At 36.7% G+C, this 14680-nt stretch overlaps 1 protein-coding gene across 2 annotated transcripts in view; it reads right to left on the minus strand.

The window, feature by feature from the left end:
* Positions 1-10511, minus strand: part of gpr158a (G protein-coupled receptor 158a) — a 112964-nt gene extending 102453 nt beyond the window's left edge. The window contains exon 1 of one of the 2 annotated variants that reach the window (XM_077244232.1): positions 9068-10511. In XM_077244232.1, coding sequence (XP_077100347.1) covers positions 9068-9912 — 845 coding nt within the window. In that variant the 5' untranslated portion in view covers positions 9913-10511. The remainder of the gene's footprint in view (positions 1-9067) is intronic. The other variant, XM_077244233.1, reaches the window with a different exon arrangement.
* Between the last annotated feature and the right edge of the window lie 4169 nt (positions 10512-14680).

The following is a 14680-nucleotide window of genomic DNA, read 5'->3' on the forward strand; positions in this document are numbered from 1 at the left end:
ACCCATCACAGTGCGTGTTATATTGACGATAAAGGGTGCCATGTGCGTTGTATTTCGCCGTTTTGTCATATGGCGTCACATATGACGCCAAAGGATGAGAATGCGTTGTATATATATATATATATATTTGCTTTTTTGGTAACGCTGCAATTTTGGACATGACTAAATAGTTTGAAACCATGATTTGTGATTATTTTATAGCAATAACGGTCACATTAACATCAAGTAAATAAAAAAAATATATATACACATATTCGTGAATTGGTTGGTTTTGCAAGTAACAAGGTTGCAAATGTAACCAAAATTAAACTTTTTCTCAGTAGAGACTAGCGTGTTTGGGACCATAATTTGATTAATAGGCATTGATACATTTATACTTGCCATAAACAAACAAAAAAAGTTTTATCTTTGATTTGAATACCTCTGGTGTCAGGGTTAAATGCGATATTTTTATACAATTAAAAACGTGTTTTGTGCCTTTATTTACATAAAGGAACACCAATTTTAACCTGTATTTGTGGAAAGTGCCTATTCATTAGCAAAGTTTCGGTCTCATGACCTTCATCAGGTATATGCTGAAACGTTGCTAATAAGTATTTTTTGATACTTTTTGCAAGTATTGATAGTGGGCGGGATTTCCTTTTGTTTTTTATTTTTAAAGTCCAATTCTGAGGGAAAATAGACTGACTTTATAACTCGCAATTGCAAGTTTAAATCACGCATTTCTGACTTTGCAACTCGCAAATGGAATTTTATATCACACAATTCTGACTTTATAACTCACAATTGCAAGTTTATATCAAGCAATTTTGAGAAAAAAGTCAGAATTGCGAGATATGAACTCGCAATTGCGAGAAAAAAAGTCCGCATTATGAGATAAACAAGCTTCCATAGTTACGCACACGTTACGTGGTCACGAAAGCGTATCATTTGGAGGCGTTTTTAAGCATTGCCGTTTATAAACAAGTGTACTAAATGCTTTTTGCCTCCTATTTGGGCTTGAAGAGTTATATACACATACTTATGTGTCAAAATACCGGCCTTAGCAACTATCCTCGTAAACACAGTGGTTTATGTCTTAAGTGAACATAAACAGTTGAGAATGAAAATGCATGTGAATCAGTATATTGGATCTGTGCATTTGGTCTTAAAGTGACAGCAGCCTAATACATGTTGTCGTCTTTGTCATTAATGTTAATCGAGATGAAGTCTCTCACTTCTCTTGACTGGATCACTTTCGCAACTTTAATAAGAATTGTAAATTCGTAACAAAATGTCTATTTAATTTACACTATGAAGACTATACAGTGTTTTTTTTTATACATTTGATTACAATTTGTGTAGTGTTTCTAGTGCTTGAAATTTTTCATTTGTGTTCTTTGTTCTATTGTAGTTTGTTTTCCTATGTGCTTCTAATTACTTTCCTTGCTGTTATTTTATGACTTTTTTTTCAGTTAGGGTACTATTCATTTTTTTGTGATATTGAAAATGGTGACAAGAATTTTAATGGTATCAAACATTTTGATAGCATACAAACCTTATTTAAAGCAAAAATAACTATATTGTTATTTATATTGTTATCTTGAAATACAATTTTTCATATGGTGATATAAGATTTTGGTCATATGGTCGACCCCGAGTTGATGGCAAATGTAGGTCAAAAGATCTGTGCAATGTGATTGCATTGAGTGATTACCATTGTGATGCCTGTCATAACAGTGACATCAGTGGTGATGCAGTGCTGTTAATTAGAGCTCTGTTCTGAGGACTATTTTGGGCCCTGTTTAAACAGAGAGAACAGCAAAGTGACATTGTTGCATTCCATTTTAAAAAGTCAGATGTTCGATATTCCTACTTGATATCTCCAACTTCTGCATGTTCCATTGATCAATACTTTGAAAATGCAAAACGTGTCACCGGCCAATTTTTAACTAAAATCTCAAACAGCCGGCCCTAGTGAAAAAAGTACACTTTAGCATTTTAAAAAGAGTACTAATTATGGAAATAGTATACTTTAAAATAATATTCTTAAGAGTGAACTGAATATAATGTTGTTGAACACTTAATTGCAATTAAATGAAGATGTATTAAGTTTAAAGTTATAGTAACTAGCTATACTTTAGTTTGCTTTTTTGACCCACTTAAGTAGGACTTTTTCTTTGAAATATGGTTTGTGTACAGCTAAATGTACTGACATTTATGGTAAACTAAAATATACTTTAATGTCACTTCTACTGAAACTTGTATGTATTTTAATATATTTTTTATATTCTTTTACACTTTACAATAATTTTTCATTTTTTTAAGATTAGTAAACTAAATTTGGTAACATGAACTAACAATACTTCTACAAATTTTTTGTATTATTTAATGTTAATCTCAGCATTTATTAATAAAATTTTAAGATCAAAAGTTAATAGTTAATGCGCTGTGAACTAACATTTTAATTTATAAACATTAACAAAATTTAATAAATGTTGTAAAAATATATTGCTTATTATTAGTTTGTGTTAGCTGACTAAAGTTAACAAATTAGACCTATTGTAAAGCGTTATCTTAATTACACATTTATAATAAAGAAGTTATAATTCACTAAATGTGTAATAACTTTAAAAGTAATATTGAATAACACACTACAGTTAAAATTATAATCAAGTGCTTTACATGTGCTTCACAATATCAACACATCAAAATAAGTGTACTTCAAAGCACGACCAAGATTATTAAAACAATTTTGTAAAAGTACTTTCAAGAAAAAGTTTTCATTTGACATTATTACAAAGTGCACATTTTAAAAAAGAAACAAGAGTTAGGAAACATGAAATTGTACTTTCTTAAGTGACCTTTTATTTTTGATTAATATATTATCTGCAAATATATCGCTTTAAAAAAGCATAATTTTAAGATTTGAAGTACACTAAAAGTGCACAGTAAAAGTACAGTAAGTACACACTTAATCGCCTCTGGCTTGCTTAGTTGGGAACACTTAATATTCAACAATATTATTGATCTGACTGTAAAGCTGTTGTATGAGAACTGAGCTGTATGATGACATCCTTTTTTTGCAGAACTGCTTTATAGATAAAATGAACTAAGTTAATAATTGATGATGATCTTTACACTGGAACTGAATCAACACTGAACTGACTTCAGCAGAACAACAGCCGAAATGCACGATTTTCATGTTTATCAACATCAAGCTGCTTTGAAACAATCTGTATATTGTACAAAGCGCTATATATAAATAAAGGTGACTTATTTTTCACAATGGTAATTTAATTTAGGAATTAAAATTTTAGGAAATCTGTTTCCAGACAGCAACATAGTGTCGGCCCACATCCGGGCCGTGTGGAATCCATGTGTACCAGATGTGGGCCGGATCTGGGCCGACACTATGTTGCTGTCTGGGGTGATAACAAATTTCCTAGATTTTCCAAGTAAGAAACTGAGTGTTATTTTATCTTTAAGGAAGTTGTCAGCATTACATATCATGAAATTCGGCAGAATAAAAACAGAAGCAAATCACATAAATTATCTTGTAATGGAATAAAGGCTGAAGAGACAGTGTTTGTTGATGGGGATGGGTAATGGCAAGGGGTGGTGCAGACCGAAATGTGAGGGCACAAAGAGATGCCGTCACTGCGCTCGCTGACATTCAAGATCGCTGGGCTGTCTGCTTTGATAACTGCCGACAGTACTCGATGGAATGACCCCGGTGTCACAGACGAGACCACATCATCCAACCGAGGCCTTGAGTCACATTAGCAAAAACTCGTCCTGTCAACCTAATGCATTTCCCTCACATTTCCCTCATTTTGTTTCCTTAAAATAGAAGCACAACATGACATTGAGATCATACTAAAACATAATGCTTCAGTGCACTTGATTTATTAAGAGGATGCTTTTAAGGCCGTCTGCCATTCAATAGACATGTGCCTTGAAGCTAGCTGAGGTTCTGTCACCGCTTGAACAAATACTAAAAATTACTCTACGCTTCATCCATCCATATTTCATGAAGTCCGAGGCAGTATGACAGTTTGCTCTTTACAGAGGATGTATAGAAGTCCCCTGTTTCATTGTGCAGGTTTTTGTTGGCTAATTGAATTCTATCTAACTGTCTTCCTTTCTTTTTGAACTACATTAGCATAACAGCGCTCGTGGCGAGATCGAGCTTCGCACTGGATGAAAAGAGGTGACATCCGTCTCCATGCGTATTCTTTTTAATGAGCTCCCCCCTTTTTTTATACCAAACTGAAATTCAATTCAAATAGAGCAGAACAGCACGAAACCATGTTCACTCTAATTTCAGCTAACAAAGGAAATGGATGGATTTCTCCCAGACAATTTGTTCAGACAAGAGGTCAGAAAGGACATCACTATTGATAGTAGCCATTTTCAAAGCATTCACGTTCGCTATGTTCTGAATGGAATACTTGAATACAGCTGAATGAATACTGCACAACATACTGCATATCTCAGAATGTGACTTAAGCGATTAAGATTTTTAAAGTCCCCCTGTGGTAAAAATCAGGCTTTTAATGTTGTTTATAATATCTATGTGGTGTTTTTAATGTGCTTTAAGACAAACCATGTGCAAATTCATCAGTCAACACCATTGCTGAGTATTTTCTCCTTAAAGCTGCAGTGAACCAAAAACAGTCTCAAAAACACGGTTTGAAATCGCTGGTGTTTCTGACATCACAGACTACCTTGTAACCAATCACGCCAAAGTGTGATCAACAATGCGGGGATCTCTGAGATGCTGTGAGTGAGTGGAGGCGGGGCTCATTTGCATATTCATAGAACCGTGTTTACTAAATGAGGCAAGGGTGTAGAGTTACATTCAAGTTATGTGAATGTACATTCAAGGAAAAATATGTCATATTGGTGATCAAAGATGAGTTTTAAGGGATAAAATGATTGACTACAGGCGGACTTTAATGTTTTTGAAAGAAGTCTCTTATGCTCACCAAACGTTAGCATTTATTAGATGGAAAATACAGTAAAAAAGTAATATTTTACAGAAATAATAAAAGTAAATAATAAAAGTAATAACATAAATAATAGAAGTAATAAAACAGAAGTACTATAACAATTTAAAACAACTGTTTTCCATTTTAATATATTCTAAAATGTAATTTATTCCTGTGATGCATGTGATCACTACTCCAGTCTTCAGAGTCACATGATCCATATATATATATATATATATATATATATATATATATATATATGAAGTAATATTCGAATTCAACAAGGACAGAATTGTTGAATTGTTAAAATCTAAATTATTTTAAACGTTTGACCCCTAGTGTATAAATTATATTTAATATGATAATATTACATTTTTTATATTATAAAATTAAACAAAATGTTAATATTATATACTAACTTTTTGAACAAATAATGAGTAATAGATGTTACTTAAAATAGATGTTACTTCTGGGAATAATAATAATACTATAACATACTATAATATAGTATTATAATATATATATATATATAATATATACTATAAATATATATATTAATACATAATATACTGTACAAACCTTAAAACTACCCACAAGGACAAGGATTTGGGATATTGTCATCTTTGTGGCAACGTAACATAGGGAATGCCTGAACCACACACACACACACACACACACACACACACACACACACACACACATATATATATATATACACACACACGACAATATGCATACACAACAACTGCAAAATGTCATTCTAATGCCAATTCAAAGTCATTCTAATGCCAATTCAAATGCCTGACTGTTTTTGAGTCCTCTGTAATGACAAGTATGAACATGATGTTACAGAATAGGCACTGGCTCTTTAAGACTACCATGTCAGTAGTAATTGGCCTATTCCAACGTCAGCCTCCCTTGGGCTCTTGGCAGGGGCTTGTAGGGCAGAGGACCTACAGCACATGTGGGTTATAATAGGACATTGTGGATCTGTGGATCCCCAGAGACCCCGGGCAGACCGGACAGCTTCACTTTTCTCTATTGCCAACCCTTACTCACACTTGACAAAGGAGCAAGGACCTAGAATAAGAGTTACTTAAATACTAAAATAAAATGAAAGCACACTAAATAGCTAAATGTATGTGAACGCTCTGTTCTAATGAACAAGTTTGACTTTTCCAATAATTCTGTGGAGACAAATCTTTATGTTACGCCATACACTGAGATTGTGGAGATTTGTGAAGTTCTGACTTTGTTGTAACAGTTTGGGAACACTCAAATCAAAATCAAAAGGGACACTTTATGGTAAAATCATTAAATAAATGCAGCTACATAAAACAGCATCATCTGTGAGAGAATAGAATAGCCTTCAATATACTGACAATCATTGTTGCTCATTATGCATTTATATGCATAATACATTTTCATCTTCTAGAATCTAGAATGCTCTGCCACTGCTTTTCATTGTGTCATGAACCCTTCACATATAGTAATTAGACCCAGACCCTTTAACTAACCTTTCTTTGTCATGTAATGTTATTTATTTAGAGATGGATAATTTTTTATGCGGCGGGGGAGGGTCACACTATATGATTTCCGCTTGGCCGAAAAAGGTTTTATTGACAAAAAGTTACATTTAAACACTTTCCCCTAAGAAATTAATAATAATAATAAATAATGCCAAACTACTTCCTTTTGTTATTTCATTCTTTAAATTATGCTTTCTTTATTCATAATGATATCAGGACAGTTTTGAGCATGGATACCTAACATTTTTTTTTTTACTTTATGCACATAATACATCGAAATAAAATGTATTTCAGAACATAAAAACATGCTCATGTTAAAAGATGTGTATTCAAGTCACTGTGTGTAAGAATGTTTTAATGCATTTGTTAATACATTGACAGAGTAAAAAAAAAAAAAAAAAGGAAATGATTATCACGTTATTGATTTTTGCGATAAGCAACCACCCAGAACCCTAACAGTAGCAACATGCTAAAAAAATACATAGCAACACCCTGGCAACCAGCCACAACAACTTGGCATTGTGGCAGTGAGCACAGCTTTCATATATTCTATTTACCATTCATCACATGTGTGATCTACATGTCCATTACCTCAAGCTACACCAGATAATGGAACTTGTCAAAGTGAAGAAAGACTCAACTAGATGTGATTAACTTTTCACCTGCATGTCTCACTTCATAAATATCAAGAGGTCTGCCATGATAAAAAGTCTAAAATTCCGACACAAGACATTCATCTAAAAATGTCTCAAATGTATGAGAGGTGCCTCTAGTTGCTGTTGTACATCTTTCATTATTTATTCATTATCATATTGACTGAAAGGTATCCTGGGAGTGAAGGCTGGAGACGCTGCATTGGAGAACACCCCTTCCCCTCTCCATTGCCCCTTTATAAATATGTTTAGGTGGCAAAAAGTGGGCCTAAAGACAACAGGATGGATCTACCTTAATGTCATGGCCAGCAAGTGTTTCGGAATTCATTACCCTGGGGATACGAGTCATCATAAGACGAAGCCCTGGCCAAATATCGACCTGCGCAGAGAGGTTACAAATTACAGCATAACTACTGAACAAACCCAGAGAGACACTGGCTTCCGCTGGCTTTCCTCATTTAGACGATAGGCTGGAGAATTTGAAGACGGCAGATGTAACTGCTAACACCATTTTGTTACAAATTGTGCTTGGTTCCTGAACTGATACATACCGCAGTCCAACTATGCAGTAACATGCATTGAAATCCTAAATACTGAAAAATAGCTAGCATTCAAATATAGGACCAGTAGGACCAATTGCGGCTTGTAAAGAACAATTCCGGCTGTAAAACCTGAGTCCATGTGGGATTAATTAGTAAACAGGAAAACAGCCCTATTCCTGTGCTCCGAGCTCCGGTGTTACCGGTGCCCCCAATCCAAACATCTCCAATGACCGTGGTTGTATATCGAGAAGCGAGCTGATTGTTCGGGGGCCAAGGGGTTTCTTGCTATGCAACCAGGGTTATTTTTTGAAGCACTCTCTACACCTTCAGTGATGGCTTACCATTCTAACCAACAGCATCTTTGACATAAAATACTAAAATGTGAACAATAAAAATAATTACTGTTACAGCAATAGGTAATGTTGTAATTCTGTAATAATGGACATACTTTGACACACTCATCAGAATACTTCCTGCCTGAAATACACAATGAATCATATGTTTTCTGTGAACCTGTTTTTAAACAATGTATTGTGAACCATGCTATAGCTACAAATAAACTTTGAAATAATTCTAATAATGCTTTAAATGGATATTTCACTCAAAGATTCTGTTATTAATTACTCACCCTCATGTCTCTCCAAACCTGCAAAGACGTTCGTTCGAAGATCATTTTGTTAAAATCTGAGAGCTTTCTGTGCCTCCATTGACATTCTACGCAACTACCACTATCGCTTTGTATGATGAACAGATTTAATTTAGACTTTTATACACATATAAACATTGATCAGTGAACATAAACAGGCGCGAAAACAAACCTCTTGCAGAAGCTCAAACGTGCTGCGTAACACTAGAATAAACCTCACCATCATGTCACGCATCAAACGAACATGCTTGAGCTTCTGTTTACCTCAACTGATGTCTGAGTTGATCAATGTTTATAAGTGAATAAAAACCTAAATTTAATCTGTTCACCATAGTGATCGAGTCTCTTCAGAAAATTTGGACTAAACTGCTCAATTCATATGGATTAGTTTTATGATCTCTTTATGAACTTTTTGAAGCATCAAAGTTTCAGTTGCTAGAAGTCTATGAAGGGACAGAAAGCTCTCAGATTTCATTAAAAAAAATTAATTTGTGATCCAAAGATGAACGAAAGTCTTATGGGGTTTGGAAGGACATGAGGGTGAGTAATTAATGACAGAATTTTCAATTTTGGGTGAGCTATTCTTTTAACTTTTCTAAAAAATAAAAAAAAAGACTAATGCCATATTAATCCTCATAATAACAGATTGTGTTGATAATCTGCGTTGCATCGTGTAATACTATTAAGCACAAGCATGCCCATTGTGAAATGTAACCAAAGTTACCTGAAGTCTGGATTCCGGTTGGGTTTGAGGCCATAGAAGCCAGCAGACAGTGTCAATAGCCATCTAGGAATGAAATTCCCATTCTCACACTCCAAATACGGAGCTGTCCAGTGAATCTGAGTTTTGTCGGTAATATAACTTTCTCCATTGCGCACAGACGCGTCAAAAGAGGCAAAATCTTGACTCAGCACACGTTTTTGGAGATGGGTCTTCTTTTTATTTTTATGCTCATGGTACCACTCTGTATCTGCCGTTCTGTTTTTCAACATATGGTGGGCAGTGCTGGATAAATCCTGGAGAATGATCTCTCCAGCTGCCCGTGTGGCCTGAAGGTAAACAGGTGGCCCGTCTGGAGGGAACTCGGCGCTCAAGGTAACCACTGCTCGATGGATCTTGAGGTCTCCCTCCAGGATACTCCTGACCAGAGCGTGGTACCAGTCCATATCGCGTCTGGGGCTCTGATCTCTGGACCTGTTCGTTTGTAGGATCATGTTGAGGAAGTTTGTGGCGTGAAGGACCGTGTCCAGAACGCTGCGCAAGGAGTGATGCACGTCTCCGCGCGTCCTTCCCCGCAACACCCCCAGCTCATATCTCCTGGAGCAGTTGGCGTGTTTTAAGGTGGAGGAATCCCCCGTATGCAGAAACGCAGTCACCACTCTGGGTACCTGCTCCTCAATCTTCTGCGCTAAACCCGAATGGGGCTTCCGGAGGCGCGATTGCTGGTTGCTGTGCGTATTATAAATGGGCAGCTTTCCTTTTAGGTCCCAATCCTGTTCCGCATATCTATAATTTGATCCTATAACAAATCCGACTTGCAAGAGTAACGATATCCAGATTATGGCCATATCCTTCAATCCCGCTCTTTTAACTCACAAGCTTCAGTTCACCAAATCTGATGCGAGAAATCACAGCTGGAATGAATCAAATCAGCACAGCATTTTCACCTGTGGATTTCCACGCATTTCTACCACTTGATTGCTGGCCTGAAGACATTTATTGTATCGGTAAAACCTTTCCCCTAAGGTGCATTGGTGTTGTTTGTGTAAGTGATGCTGGTTTGGTCTTGTATCTTCTTGAATGAGCGCAGCAGATGTGTAGGATCCCCGATGCACTCCTCCCAATATGATGGACCACAACAGACGTGATCGAATGAGAGAAAAAATCCTATTTTTCGGAGGCAGGGAGTCAGTACTTCACACTTGGATGACAAACACACTCCGCCCTCTTTCGTCCTCTCCAGTCTTAAAGCATGAGAACGGCAGAAACCAATTGCTACAACATCTAGTGATGTCCGATTCGCGAGGGGATCGTTTATTCAACCGATTCGGAAGTCAGAATCGTTCGGTCAGAGTACTATTCCAGTTCTCGGGTTGCGAAGCGGCTGCATTGAATTAAACTGTTCTAAAGAACCGATTCGAGGAAATGAGTCGGACTTCCCAACACTACTAAAGTCCCGTCTTCTTCATCACCTTATAGGGTTTGGGAAAGTGCCCTTGATTGGTGTATGGTCATTTCTGCTGTCAGTCATTTGACAGAGGGCGTGTTTGTAAAACTGAAGGAGCTATCCAGTGCTGAAAGAAAAAAAACATACATCGTAAAACGACGATAAATCATATTAAGGTTTCGGATTTCGGCAGAAATAGACGCTCGATGGGCAGGATCACATTTATAAAGGCTCTGCTATAAATGTTAAAAGGTCAAAGCGGTTTAAAAGACACATTTCACTGAGACAAGCGTTGCTGTATAGGTTATTTAATTATGAGCTCGGAATGAGAGGAAACAATAAAAACGGAATGCCGTGGATGTTCATCACAATAAACAGAACGCGTTCTTGATTTCCGTCTGCGCTGTTTTTTAATTGTTTGTCTATGCATGTGTCTGACTTTCGCCGTTGTCTGTTATTTCTATGCTTGTCTCATTAAGACGCCCATCAACTGTTCAAAACGTGCTTTAAACCTCTGCGTTCGGTTTCATTCAGTTGCGTTACGAACGTCTTTGGTAGCCTTGCGTCGTGTCTCGTTGTTATAGCGTCTCGCGCGAAGAGAGTCCTTTTTTTCTCAGACGCCGGGTCTAGTTAAATAGTGCAGATTTAAACCCGGGTCTCGGGATAGCCTACTTGTGTGATTTCACATCCCGTTGCGTTCTGTCCAGCAAAACGCGTATTGACACACCACACATACAACGCATTTCGTCTGCGCTATATTATTTGGTCTTTGTAGACATGCGTCAGGCGGACGTTATACCTTTGCGTCGCGTATCGCTCTTACTTACAGAGCTGCGGTTTAAGACGTTGTATTTTTTATCTAAGTTTTAAAGTTTCAAAACGCGTCTCCGCTACGCTGTTTAAACGCAAGAATGCGTTCTTTGCTGTTTTAAATTCAAGCTGAACAAAGCTGTTTACTTCTAGGAGACATCCAGTGCGCAGCTCTGCTTGTCGCTCACTGGGGGAAATACTGCAGTGAAGCGAACAGCACAGGTTGAATGCATGCGACTGCGTGAGGATGTGGATCATGGTGCAATATGAGTCATCATCGCCACACGAGCGCTTAATCCAGATCTGTTAAAAATGAGATGTTCAGAGCGGAATCTAAACGCGTGCGTCAGGGGCGTAAATGACTCAAGCGTCTAAAGGAACTGAAATGGCTCATAAAAAAAAAAACAATCGGTGATGCCATAACTGTCTGCAGAGGTAAATGGGACGAGTTTACGAAAGCTCCTCACATAAATTCATGACTCTGAATATAAATGGACATATTTGCACATAAAACAAGATGACAAGATCATTTGGTGATGTTATAATATAGCATACTGATCAAATGCATAGTACACTTATGTTATGAATTATTTATAAAGGAAAACAAGGGCTTGTGGTCAGGTAACTGGTCAATAGGGATATAGTAAGTAATTACACGTTTTTAGGTCAAAAGTCTGACAAGATGCTTTATTTCTTTGGCAGTGTCATTGTATTTTGGTTTTGAACACCTAGGACATTATTATCATTCGAAACAAAATGTGCAATATCATTTTACACTAAAATAAACTGTTAAACTTCTAAGCTGCTGGTTAAACAAACATTCTGTGCACTTGTTGTTTGAACATAAATTAACTGTGTGGAAAGGTTCTCCTTATTTTAATTTCATTTATTGAACTCTTTGTTTTGTGTCTGTATTTTTGTATTAGCTCTTTGGTAATTAAATGTTTTGTATTTCATAATTTTAAATTCAGACTAAAAGCCAAACATCCCATAATAGCCCATAAAACATATTTAAATGCAGAGAGTACTTTTTTAGATAATATTTCATATGACAACTTACTCCTTATGTGTGGAAGCATTCCTCTGTGTGTACATTTTTTTTTCCTGGAAACAATAGTGGGAATATATAAGCTAAGTAAACAAACTTTAAAAAAAAAAAAACCTACACTATGACATATTCATCAAAGTAAAAAGTGTGTTTGCTAGCCTTGTAACCCCTCTTTAAAAAACACTTTTTCAGTACTTCAGCCGGAGACAACATCTGAAAAGTCCACTGCAAAATAATTTGCCCTTTAACCAAACTTTTGTTTGGTTGGCTTCTAATCTTTTGTGTCATGCACTTTATTTGCAAATGCATTTAGTCAATATCCATGTTCTTGTATTGTTACAGATGTAGGCTACGTTTATAACAAATGATCTTCAGGGATTGTTGGATGACCTGCTCAATAGTGGTTCTGTTGTTCAAAACTTTGAGTCTCCCTTTCCCTCTGTTTCTTTGTCTTTTTTTAGGAGTTTATGGAGTGTCATTCATATCATATGCAGGCAGGAGGCAGAAGGCAGGGAGAAGACAGGTGAGATCAGGGGTGACTGGAGAGTGTGGCCACAGGAGGGTTGTGTCAGTCCCAGAACCTGATCACATGCATTTGGCAGCCAAGGTGGTCGAATATGTCCATTTGTGTAACATCTGCTGCACCTCACAATTTTTAATCAGAAACAGTTTATATAATTGATTAAATGTGTACATTTTTATAATACATTTTTTTAACTAAATATCCCATTTACATACCCTCACAGCCCCATCAATAAGGATTAAGTACCCCTTCAATACTAAAACAGAAAGTTAACTCATTAATTTTATACTTTATATCACATTATTATCATTAATAGAGTAAAGAGTCTTCACATGAGATATATTCACACATGTACAAATATTCCACTATGATCCACACAAATTGAAACAACTTGTGTACATAGTTTTGATTTCATGCCAAAAACCGAACGGAATGTGGTTAATGAATCCAGATTATAACATAAATCACAATTAATTACTATAAACTCTAAACAGTATCTACTTTATAGCAAATCTCTACTGCTTAATTGCTTACATTCTTGCCAAATGTAAACTTTATTATCAACCAGCTCTGCTAAATGTGAAAATATTGCATGAAGACATAGTTATATGCCTTCTTTCAAGTCTAGGGGTAGGAAAGGAGGGTGGAAAAAACAGGGAGAGGATGAGAGAACTGCCGTCTCCAGGTCCCAGGGCAGACACAAAAGCTCAATGACACCAGGTTTGAAATAAAACAGTTTATTTAAAAAAATTGTCGGATATAAATACACAGAGGCTTCTCACAGGTTTTTAGAAACAACTTACCTGTACCTAACAAGAAAATAAAAGACATCCTCCATTACCCGACTCCAACTCTAATCAAAACACTGGAGAAAACAGGGGTTCAAAAACAAAAAGGCATCAACCTACCTACAAATTCCACAAATAAATGGTCCAGAACAAGTAAAAAGGTGGCAATGAACAGGGCCACTTAATGTTCACATACACAAGAGTTAGCCTAAGCACACTTCACAGCTTTTCCGTTTTTACCTGACACTAAAGGCAAAGCAACATACACAACAAGAAGATGATCAACGTGGAAAGCCTCAGTCTTTCTCCTCTGCCTAGAATTCTCTGGGGCTAAATCTGAAATTGCCCCCTATACCCTCAAATAGAGTATTATTTTAGGGGACAGCAATTTGTAGTGGTGTCCGAAACCATAGTGGACATTATTGAGTGCACTCATTCATTTACATTTATTCAAGCTGACGCTTTTATCCAAAACGACTTACAATTGCTATATTTCAGAGGTCGCACGCCTCTGGAGCAATTAGGGGTTAAGTGTCTTGCTCAGGGACACATTGGTGTCTCACAGTGGATTCGAAACCGGTCTCTCACACCAAAGGCACGTGTCTTATCCACTGTGCCATCACCACCCCATCATTCTATCCCATATTGTACCGCAATAATGGCAGTCCCCATTCACTCCTTCCTGTGAACTTTATTAGTGGACTAACATAGGGAAGAGTGATTGAGGGTTTAGAGGGTGATTTAGGATTCAGCCTGGGTTTCTTTGTACTCCACCTAACGAGCTGGGACAGGAATCAGGTGGAACTCATCATCCTGTCAAGTGGACAGTGGGAGGGGCAACCGTTACAAACTCACACCAAGGGGAGATTTCCTCAATATCAGTGCTCGCTGTTTCTGAACTCCCTTAAACGTCTTGATTGTAGTCTTGAGTTTTCTTCTATGTCACAATATGTCACAATTTTCCTCTTTTAAATAATTCCCGCCCAAGGCATACTATACG

The sequence above is a fragment of the Siphateles boraxobius genome, unplaced genomic scaffold, assembly GCF_051911475.1.
Source record: "Siphateles boraxobius isolate OS27281-9 unplaced genomic scaffold, OSU_SipBor_1 26, whole genome shotgun sequence".
NCBI lineage: Eukaryota > Metazoa > Chordata > Actinopteri > Cypriniformes > Leuciscidae > Siphateles > Siphateles boraxobius.